The sequence below is a fragment of the Chrysochloris asiatica genome, unplaced genomic scaffold (genome assembly GCF_000296735.1).
Source record: "Chrysochloris asiatica unplaced genomic scaffold, ChrAsi1.0 scaffold00082, whole genome shotgun sequence".
In the NCBI taxonomy this organism is placed as follows: domain Eukaryota; kingdom Metazoa; phylum Chordata; class Mammalia; order Afrosoricida; family Chrysochloridae; genus Chrysochloris; species Chrysochloris asiatica.
In genome coordinates, this window is record NW_006408600.1 from 2,383,709 (window position 1) to 2,395,330 (window position 11,622).

Below are 11,622 nucleotides of genomic sequence, written 5' to 3' on the forward strand. Positions count from 1 at the left end.
GGTGGAGGGTCAGAGAAAAAGAGGAAGACCCCCAACGAGATGGATCAGCCAGGTGGCATCATTGATGGACTCAAGTGTGGCAGCGTGAGGTTGGCCCAGGATCGGACATTGTTTCGTTCTGCTGTGCATGGGGTCGCTATGAGTGGGTTCCAACTCGATAGCACCTGACAACAACAACAACATGCAGGTAAGGCATTAGACAAAATACAACATCTAGTAATGATGAAAATGAAAGTTCCTCAATTCAATAAAGAGCACCTAAGAAAAACACCTCTATTCCTGGTAAAGGAGCTCTGGTAGCATAGTGGTTACGAATCGGGCTGCGAACCTTAAGGTCAGAGGTTCGAAACTACCAGCTGCTCCGCGGGAGAAATTGAGGCTTTCTACTCCCGTAAAGATTTACACCCTTGGAAACCCTGTACGGGGTCGCTATGGGTCGGAACCGACTCGATGGCACTTAACAACAACAACAACATTCCTGGTGTGGCACTACATGATAATGCAGTGGAAGCAAGGTCGGTTTGAACTGCAAGATCAGCAGTTCAAACTCACTAGCAACTCCTCGTAAACACTTTACAGGGTTTTATGAGTCATAAACAACTAGACTGCACTTAACAACAACAATATACTTAATGGCAAAAGACTGAGTGCTTTTCCCCCAGTAAATGGCAAGAATGTCTGTTTTCACCACTCTTATTAACATTCTGATAGGCCAAAAAAATTTTTTTTAATTAAAAAACAAAAAAGTATGCAGATTGTAATGAAAGATATAAATTGCCCTTCCTGGTACATTGCATGATTGTCTACTTATAAAATCCTAAAGAACTAGCAAATTAACTTAGCAAGGTTACAGGACAAAAGGAATACACAGTCACTGTACCAAAAAAGAAATGGTTAATGTTCAACCATTTCAAGAAATAACACATGATCAGGAACGAATGACCTTGAAAGAAGTCCAAGGTGCACTGAAGAAGGCATTGGCAAAGAGTACGGCTCAGACCACTGACAGAATACAAATAGAAGTCTTTCAACAAACTGATACAGAACTGGAGGCACTCATTTATCCCAAGAAATTTGGAAGACCTGGTCAATCGATTGGAAGAGATCCATATTTGTGCCCATTCCAAAGAGAGGTGAACCAATGAACTGTGTAAATCTTCTAATAATATCATTAATATTACATGCAAGTAAATTTGCTGAAGATAATTCATAAACAACTACAACAGTACATTGATAAGGAACTGCCAGAGGTGCAAGTCAAATTCAGACAAAGACATGGAATATCACTGCTGACATCAGATGGATCTTGGCTGAAAGTAGAGAAGATAGAAAGATGTTTACGTATGCTTTATCGCTTATGTAAAGGCTTTCGACTGTGTGGATCATAGCAAGCTATGGACAATATCGCGAAGGATGGGTATTCTAGAACACTACATTGTGCTCATGAGGAACCTGTACATAGACCAAGAGGCAGTCGTTTGCACAGAACAAGGGGATACCGAATGGCTCAACATCAGAAAAGCTGTGTGCCAGGGTTCTTTCATCATATTTATTTAATCTGCATGCTGAGCAGAGAAGCTGGGTCATATGAAGATGGTGGAATCAGGATTTAAAGAAGACTCATTAGCAACCTGCAATATATAGATGATAAAGTGCTGCATGCTGAAAGTGAAGAAGACTTAAAATGCTTACTGATGAAGATCAAAGACAACAGTCTTTAGTTTGGGTTGTACCTCAATGTAAAGGAAACTAGATCAATAAATAACATCATGATAAATAGAGAACAGACTGAAGTTGTAAAAGACTTCATTTTACTTGGATCCACTATTTACATTCATAGAAACAGCAGCCAAAAAAAAAAAAAACAAGACGTTGTATTAGGCAAATCTGCTGTACAAGATAGCTTTAAAGTGTTCAAGAGCAAAGATGTCAGTGTGAAGACTAAGGTAGACCTAACCCAAGTCATTGTATTTTCAATAGCTTCATATCCATGTGACAGTTGAACACTGAATAAGGAAAACCATAGAAAAACTGATGCATTTGAGTTACGGTATTTGTGGTGTGCCATGGCATCAGTTCCGACTCATAGTGACGCTATACAGGGTTTCCAAGGCTGTAAATTTTTATGAGAGCAGAAAGCCTCCTGTTTTTCCCGCAGAACAGCTGGTGGTTTCAAACTGCTGACCTTGAGATTAGCAGCCCAATTCGTAACCACTACGCTACCAGAGCTCCTTGGAGAAGAATATTAAAAGTACCATGAACTGTCAGAAGAATAAACAAATCTGTGTTAGAAGTACACCCAAAATGTTCTTTAGAAGCCAAGATGGTCAGATTTAGTTTCTCAAAGTTTGGGCATGTTATCTATCAGGAGGGACCAATCCCTGTCGAAGGACATCTTGCTTGGTAAAGTATAAGGTCAGCAAATAAAGAAAGGTCTCCAATGAGACAAACGGCAGCAACAATGAGCTCAAGTGCAACAATTTTAAGGATGGCACAGGATCGGGCTATGTTGCATTCTGTAGCGCATAGGGTTATTTTGACTTGGAACCGACTCATTAGCACCTTATAACAACAACAAAATTCCAACAACCATACATATAAAGAAAACAGCTTACTTTTCTGTATTATAAATTTGAAAACAGCTTTTTTAATTCAAATTAAAGTATACTGTTTTTTTCTTTAATTCAATCTCAGCTCACCAAGCCATCACCATGGATAACTTCATTTTGTTAAATGTACAGTAGACAATTCAAAGAAAGATACTGATACCGACAGCATGTAATACAGACTAAATAGTTCCAAGAGGTGGTAAAGCATCAGGAAATCTGGCCATTAAAGAAAAGTAAACATATTGGAGATCATACTAAGACTGGAGTACAGACTTAAAAGGAGAATGAGTGTTGACAAATGTCTTCAATTACTGGTAAGTCTGACACGTGCATCAATGGAAACATTTGTATTACACAATATTAAACAGAAGCATCATTTACCAGTAAGTCTAAAAGTGCAGTGTTTTCAATGCCGCCAAAAGGCAGAAACTTCTTGAGATTCCTGCATTAAACAGTGGGTTGGACTGAGTGATACTAGAGTCTCCAACTCAAACATTATTTGAGTCTATGAGCTATAACTTTTAGAGTTAATCTGCTAATGCAAAAGGCACTGGATATCTAAAAAGGTACCCTTTCCTGCCAAAATACCACCTTTCATTACATTCAAGTAAATATTACTAAGCACTATGGGTTCCAAAAAGTTTTAAACACTAAATAAATGAAAAACCTTAACAAGAGCCATATTATGAGTCCTACTTTATTTCTCCAAATCTCATTTGCACTCAGAATGTTAAAACTAATTTCTTAAATTCAAATTAATAATGTCTAATTAAGTATAATTTAATTATACTTAAAAGATTAACATCATAAAATATAAATTTCAAGAAAATGTCTTAAGTATATTGAAGAAATCTCTTGAAAAAGAAGTGCTCTTTCCACACACAAAGAATGGTAGTCCTGAAAAGAGCCCAAACATCTGTATTCACTTTAAAGCTCATCAAGACAGACTGACATTTTTAGGAGAAGCATATGGCTTGCTGAACACTCATCTAGAACAGGATCTTTTGTCTAGTAAGCCCTATTCAAGGACCATTTACTTATGTATGGAGTGACTGAATAAAGGAAAGAACATATTTCCAAGTCCTAGAAAACACAAAGAAATAAACTCTTTATCTAGCTTTGTTAAGGATATATATAGCAAAACATACTACAAAAGCAGCCAGATCTTTACTCTGAGACACTGTGCTCTGAATATCTGAAACAAGTCTAAGAAATCACTGAAACAAAAGAACTCAAGAAGTAAAAAAACTTTCTTAGAGAACTATATCCAGCCAAAGACCACCTCCCAAAAAAAGGCATTTCCATTTTAAAGGATAAAACACTTTCTTAAAACTTTGAAGGGCAGAGTTCAACATCTGCGCTATATTAAACCGGAGACCTTCCAAAAGGAAGAACAAGAGTCTCTAGAGAGTGAGTAACATGGCCTGCTTTCTCCAAAATTATCAAAATACCTGCTTTGCCTGCAAGGAAAGTTTCTCCAAAAAAAAAAAAAAAAACTACAATACAATGCATGAGTGAAAAGCCTAAAACTCAATTTAGATTAGGAAAACATGCAAAAAAAAAAGGAAGCTTCTCCCCCCCCCCCCCGCCCCCCCTTTCTGGAAATCTCCCCATCCTATTTCAAGGAAAATTTTATTTCGGTAGTCTTTCAAGATACCGTACGGAATTTTTTTTTTTTAAGTAAGGTCAGTAGTTTTCAGCCTTGCTTCCCATCAGAATCACCAAAGAGCTAAGCCTCAATCTAAGCTTACAGACCCAATAAATAGGTTGGAGCCAAGGCATATGCATTTTTTTACTCTTGAATACAACAAGTGATTTTGATACACAGAAAGGATTAAAGAACCAATAAATGAACAAGCAACTGATTCCATAAAGGAGAAAAAAAATCTAGTATGTCTAGGCAAGAAGAAAAGGTTACACTGGAGCAAAAATACTTCTAAAGAGCATAAGGTTGTATTCACCCAGTGAAGAAATCAATAGCACGTAACATAACTTGGAACCGAATTCTGAATTGCTCTAGCATCTTTTCTTAAAGGACAAAAGACTTAAAATAGTTTGCTAAAATATCCAAATATTTAGATAAAAGACATTAAGAACGTGTCACTGCATAACTCAAGATACAGTAAGGTTCCATGAGGGTATTATGACCTTGCACACTAAAAAGAAAGGTTATAATCAGAGCTCATGCACTGAATATGATTATCCATGAGCCCTAAAAGAGTTAAGGTAAGAGCTTTAACCATAACAATGTAAGTGCAGGTCATAATCATTAAGCATACTTTATTTAACACTATCAAGTTTGTTGTCTTTGTTGTGTTCAGAGGCATAGCGACCTTGCATATGCTTTCCAAGGAGTAGCGAGTGGTTTTGAAGCACCCGCCTTACAGTTAGCAGTCCAGTGCTTATCCTACAGTGCCACTCTAAGAGTCCCTATCAGATTTGTTGTTGTTAGGTGCCATCGAGTCAGTACCGACTCATAGGGACCTTATGCACAGCAGAACAAAACACTGTCCAATCCTGGGCCAACCTCACTACTGTTGCCACACTTGTCTGTCAGTTTGTTGTACTGTGGTGGTTGTGAGTTGCTGTGATTCTGACAGCTATGCCACCGGTATTTTTAATGCCAGCATGGTCACCCATGGTGGACAGGTTTCAGATGAGCTTTCAGATGAAGACAGACTAGAAGAACGAGTGACGAACCACTTCCAAATATTTACTATCTTGATATTCATGTCCATAATAAATGTAAAGTTGTGGTGAAACTGATCAAGGGAAGTAGACTAGTCAAGCAAGAATGGTGGTGGTGGTAGTGGTAGTGCTGGTGTGCTGCAGAGTCGGTTCTGACTCATAGCAACCCTGCATAGGATTTCCGAGGCTGTCAATCTTTACAGGGGCCTCATCTTTCACCCACAGAACTGCTAGTAGTTTCAAACTGCTGAACCTGAGGTTAGCAGCCCAACTCGTAACCACTATGCTATCACAGCTCCTTGAAGAAAGAATACAAAACACTATTTTAAAAAACAGGTACAAATAATCAGAAAGCACAGAAGATACCCCAGCCATTTTTAAAATCAGTGGAAAACAATACTTTTTTCCCTAAGAATCAATGATTGCAGTTGTTGTTGTCGTTAAGTGCTGTCAAGTGGGTTTCCACACATAAGGACCCTGTATAAGACTTCCAAAGGAGCTCTGGTAGCGTAGTGGTTATGGGTTGGACCACTAACCTCAAGGTCAGCAGTTCAAAACTACTAGCCACTCTAAGGGAGAGAGATGAGGCTTTCTGCTCTGGTAAAGTTTGACAGCCTCAGAAACCCTATGCAGGGTCACTGTCAGAACCAACTACACAGTACACCACCATAGGGTTTCTAAGGAGCAGCTTTTGAGTTTGAACTGCCGACCTTGTGCTGATCCTAAACAAGCAAAATGTTTAATACACAGATTATATGTATTTTTACAAAGCCTTTCACAAAAAAATCATTATATAACTTAAAGAAAAACCCTTAGCTGCCCAAAACAAAACATAAACACTGTAATTCCTCATTTGACTATCCCCACTGTCCAAAAGACCGGGCAGTGTTTTCTTCTGTTGTGCATAGGGTCGCTATGAGTTGGTACTGACTCGATGGCATCTAACAACAACAACTGTACAAAAGCAACAAATGAGTAAAAGTAAAGATAAGAATACCAGACAATCTGAAACAAAGAACATACTCTACAAAAAGGAAGAAAGAGCAGAAAACACTGAGGTTTTTAATGTCTCTGATCCAACATAATAAAAACTTAAAGCAAAAGTCAACATACTCCTTTAGACTGTTAAATCACTCCACTTTACAGCAATACAAAATTGAGTAATTTAATTTCTGTACCTTAGTTTCCTCTTCTGAAAAATGATACATGAATACTTGAGATTATAGGAATACATGATAAGTAAACTCCTCGGCACAGTGGTTGATATACTTCAAGCAAGCTTGAAATAAATGCAAGCAGTTATTATTAATCTGTACTCAGAATTGTCGTTAAGTGACATGGAGTCAGTTCAGACTCATAGAGACCCTGTACAGGGTTTCCAAGAAGCCAGCCTTGGGATTCAAACAGAAAACGTGGTCTGGTGCCTATCCCACAGAGCCATACCAAGACTCCATACTTAGAATGGAGGTTGTTAGTAAGGTGGAGTTAGTATGGTGGAGTCAGTTCCGACTCATAGTGACCCTGCACAGGGTTAAGGCTGTAAATCTTCATGGGAGCAGAATGCCTCATCATTCTCCTGCGGAACCACTGGCAGTTTCGAATTGCTGACCTTGAAGTTGGCAGCCCAACTTGTAACCACTACTCTACCAGAGTACCATAAAAATTATTCTCAACTTTTATCAAAGGAACTACGCTGTTCCAGCTATTCCATTTGAAATATTCTTATTCTGCACTCATGCCATCTCCAAACAAGCTCCTCCATCTTTCTCAATGAAGCCCATGTATTACTAACTTTTAAAAACTTCAGATAAAGTAGCTTGCAGAGAGAAAAATCATGTAATCGTTGCTGTTGTTAAGTGGTTCCATTTCATAGTGACCCTGAATGTGAGGAGCAGCTGGTGGGTTTGAACCATCGACCTTGAGGTTAGCAGTCCAGTGCTTAGCTGACAGCACCACATCAGGACTCCTCATATTCATGTTGTTGTTATGTACTCAAGTCGGTTCCAACTCACAATCACTCTGTATATGGTTTCTGAAGAGTGTGTGGTAGGTTCAAATTGCTGACCTTGTGATTAGGTTAGCAGTCCAGTGCTGATCCTACAGTGCCACACCAGGACTCCACTGTTAATTGGTCCTTATTCCAAAAAGCTTTCATGTTTTATGGCTATCCTTTCCCAAATAAATTCATGACTCCTGGTGCGGCACTGTAGAATCAGTACTGGACTGTGAACCACAAGGTTGGCTGCTCAAATCCACTAGCTACTCCTTGGAAACCATATACAGCATTGTTAGGAGTTGAAACCAATTCAAAGGCAATTAACAACAATACAAAGGGGGAGTCAAGACACTTTTCAAGAAGTATGAGTACAAAAAGAAACAAAAAACAACTTCAAACCAGAACAGTGTTCTAGCAAAATATCCTAAACTCAAACCACTGAAAATAATTAGAACAAAATATACTGCAGATACTTGGCTATTAAAAGAAATAATGCCAATGACTTCCTGCTTTCCTTCATAAGATTTCATCCCTAAATATGTATTTACTCTTTCATGTGTGTGTGTGCAAAGAGGTAACAAACCAAAAAAAAGTGTGTTTCTCATTCACTTTTTATAACCAACAAAGCTCAGCTTCTGCTTTGTTCCATTTTATTTTTATTCCAGGATCTAGATTGAGTAAGCAGACCCAATTTGGGATATGCTCATCTCACAGCATGACAAATCAAAGAGAGCAAAAGTAACTCCCCTCTGACAAGAATTTGTTTCCTAGTTTATCTGATGAAAGAACCAACCCACTGGTCTTAAATGTCCTAAATACTTCTCCAATTTGGGCTCAGACAGTTTCCCATCAAAGTGAAATATACAGAGAACTCCAACAACCCTAGGACCTCTCCCTCATTTGGAGACTCCTATTGTTCAGACACATAATTTCAGTGGCTTATTTATTACAAGCTGAAAAAGGGAACAGAGCAACACAATAAAGTCAAAGATTTGAACACAAAGTATACCTCACAAGAGGTCCTATAACACTTAGTCCCTACCACCGTCAGTAGCACCCTTCCACATTTTTAAAGTATTTATTTCTCTCTCTTATGTGTATCTAAGAAGCTCTGGTAGCGTAGTGGTTACGAATCGGGCTGCGAGCCTTAAGGCCAGCAGTTCGAAACTACCAGCTGCTCCGCGGGAGAAAGATGAGGCGTTCTGCTCCCATAAAGATTTACAGCCTCGGAAACCCTGTACAGGGTCGCTATGGGTCGGAACCGACTCGACGGCACTTTGCAACAACAACATGTGTATCTACTTGGTGGCTTTTTGTTTCGTTTTTTACTGATATAGTAAAATATAGTCATTATGTGGCGTCCTGGTGTGGTGCTGTAGGATAAGCTAATCACTGGACAGCTAACAACAAAGTTGACCGTTCAAACCTACCAGTTGCTACTTGAAAACACTATATATAGGGTCAGTAAGTCTGTATCAACTCCATGGTACTAACAATTAACAACATAGTTAAAATCAAAGTCAATGTAGACTCTAACTGCTTCCCTTCTTCTACTGATGGCTCCTTTTCTTGAATATTTATATTTGTTCCCCAGTCCCCTCATTACCAGGGAGTTGTTAGCAAAGTGATTCCAAGCCATTGGGCTGCTAACCTCAAGGTTAGCAGTTCAAAACTACTGTGAGAGAAAAGTGAGGCTTTCTGCTCCCATAAAAATTTACAGCCTCAGAAACCCTGTACAGAGGTCTCTGTGAGTCAGAACTGACTCCACAGCACATTGTCACCACCACCTCTCATTACCATGTGCTTTACTGATTCCATTTCCCTTCTTTTACTCCTTTAAGTAACGAGCTCTGGTAGCATAGTGGTTATGAATCGGGCTGCTAACCTCATGGTCAGCAGTTTGAAACTACCAGCTGTTCCACGGGAGAAAGATGAGGCTTTCTGCTCCCAGAAAGATTTACAGCCTTGGAAACCCTGTACAGGGTCACTATGAGTCAGAAGCTACTCCACCGCACATAGCAACAACAACTATTTAAGTGATCTGAAATGTTGTATCATTTGCACAAGTTTTTCTAAGGATTTCAATAAAAATCATTTTAGATGTAGGTTTACCCCTTACTTGGTTCTTTTCCACTCAGACTTTTCAGATCCTCATCATCTTCAAGTCATATGTAAGAAGAGTGGTTAAGGATGAAAAGGAAATATTATGTAAGGGAGAAGAAACAATACATTTTTCCTGGAGAAGCACATCATAAACTCTTTGGGGGGGAAAAGCTGGTGTAGAAAGCAAATACATAAGTATTATTTTCAATTTGTATTTACAATTAATTTTCTTTGGCTTTTAGGCTTTTTAAAGTATAGAACAAAAGTCATTTGATATAGTTGAAATTTTTATTCTGTTCTGAAATTTCTCATATTTGTGAGCAGAAAACTCTTAAGTAGTAGAAATTATCATCAAAGTTCCCACAATTAAATATTGTTGTAGCTCCAACTTTTAAAATTGCTGGCAAAATGGCTGTGATTTAAGCTTAAAAAAAAATACAGCCATTGTCTGATTAACCATGCATGAGCAGTTCCTTCAGATTTGTTTGCAGTTCTGGGATTATGGTGAGTACATTTTTACTTGGCAATGCAAAATTAATCCCCAAAATGTCGAAAATAAAAAGAATTGCGGTCTCTATTCTAACAAAAAAGTTTCCCTTCAGTTTCCCATACATATACATACTGCAGTTTGGTAGAGTTATAATTTCTCTTTTCCCACTCTTAGCACTTTTATTTCTCAGTGATTCTATATTACATAGCTCTCAATCTATCACCTTCAAACTTTTCACAAACCACTGACCCTGCTCTCTTCCCTGCCCCACCCCCACCATCCATGATTCCAAATGTTAATGAAACGCACTTCTAAAACGTCTTCCGAATCAACTTTGATTCTCTCTGCATTCCCTTTACATTTATTTAATATAACACTAAATGAATTAGCATTTGATTATACTCACTTTTCACTATGTAAGCACCCTCCCTCCCTTCTCCTTCACTCGCTCTAGCCAGTCTTTCTATCTTTATTATAGTCTCTACAATCCGCAGTGGAGATTTATACCAACAGGCTGTGAAAATAACTACAAAACATAATACTTGGTAGACAAAAATTCTAGTGTGTATGTGTGTTTGGGTGTGCTGTATGCTGTTCGTATTATTGGAGAAAACCTGGAAATGGAAGAAATGCAGTAAAAAACAAAATAAAATAAAAACTCACCATCACAAAAAATGCTTCAAGACAATAAAGAAACAACAAAAATCCCTAAATTACTGAAAGGCTTTCATAAGTGTGGCTAAGAAATCTCCTGGAATTACTACCAGCCTTTTAAAAATCACCCTCCAATATCAGCAGCAGGGATCTTTTTACATTTTAACACCGAATTATAAACAAGCTTTCCTCCCAGGTGACTGATGAATAAAAGAATCTTTCTGTTTAGGAACCCAATCAATATCCCGAAAAGCGGTGGGAGGGAGAGGACTTGAGCGGTAGGTTAACAGGTGAAACACCGAGGGAGGTGTGAAAAGTGGGGAGAAAAATGTGTGACTCCTCCCCTTCCCGCAGAGCTGAGGCTTGGCTCTCAAGTCAGACACAACCCTTCCTCTAAGACCCTCTCTGTCTGCTACAGGCCAAAGGTTTCCGAGAAACCAAAGGTCCTCCTCCTCCTCCTTTTCGTATTCACGGCACCATTCGCCTGGCCATCGCACCCAAATCACAGCTAGTCTCAGGTCAACCAGCACTCTCTCTAGGAAAGGGTTAGCAAAGGACGTTTCCCCGAGGCCCCGAGAACCTGACTACACAGACCTCCGCAAAAATGGAAGAACCCAAGAAGCTTTTGAAAGAAGTCTGACAATACTGTTACCTGCTTGGAACCCTGGAAACGGAAACGGTAGCTAAAGTAGCTGCCCTTCTCCCCCACAAGGCTTGCATCAGCGCCACTGACATTGAAGCTGCCGCCATCTTGCTGCAGGCAAACACCAGAATGGGAGTACGGATCACCGTATGGGACGAACTTCCTTCGTTCTCAAGCCACCTCAACCGCAACTTAATGGAGTATGTTTTTGGTTTTTTTAATACTGAAATTTAGAAAAGAGTTAAGCATTTTGGCTGAAAAAGTTTAAAAAAAAAAAAAAAGCGTGGAGAAAACCCACAAAATTGTCATATACATTACTCCATAAATGTAATCCTTCTTAGTATTTAACAAAACCAAAAATAATACATAAATAAAGCCCACACCCATTGCCATGGAGACTCGATTCATAGTAACCCTATAGGACAAAGTAGAAATGCCT

At 38.9% G+C, this 11,622-nt stretch overlaps 1 protein-coding gene across 1 annotated transcript in view; it reads right to left on the minus strand.

The window, feature by feature from the left end:
* The window catches only part of NDUFS4 (NADH dehydrogenase (ubiquinone) Fe-S protein 4, 18kDa (NADH-coenzyme Q reductase)), a 157,732-nt gene extending 146,423 nt beyond the window's left edge, over positions 1-11,309 (minus strand). The window contains exon 1 of the mRNA XM_006865740.1: positions 11,193-11,309. Coding sequence (XP_006865802.1) covers positions 11,193-11,290 — 98 coding nt within the window. The 5' untranslated portion in view covers positions 11,291-11,309. The remainder of the gene's footprint in view (positions 1-11,192) is intronic.
* Positions 11,310-11,622: the final 313 nt, after the last annotated feature.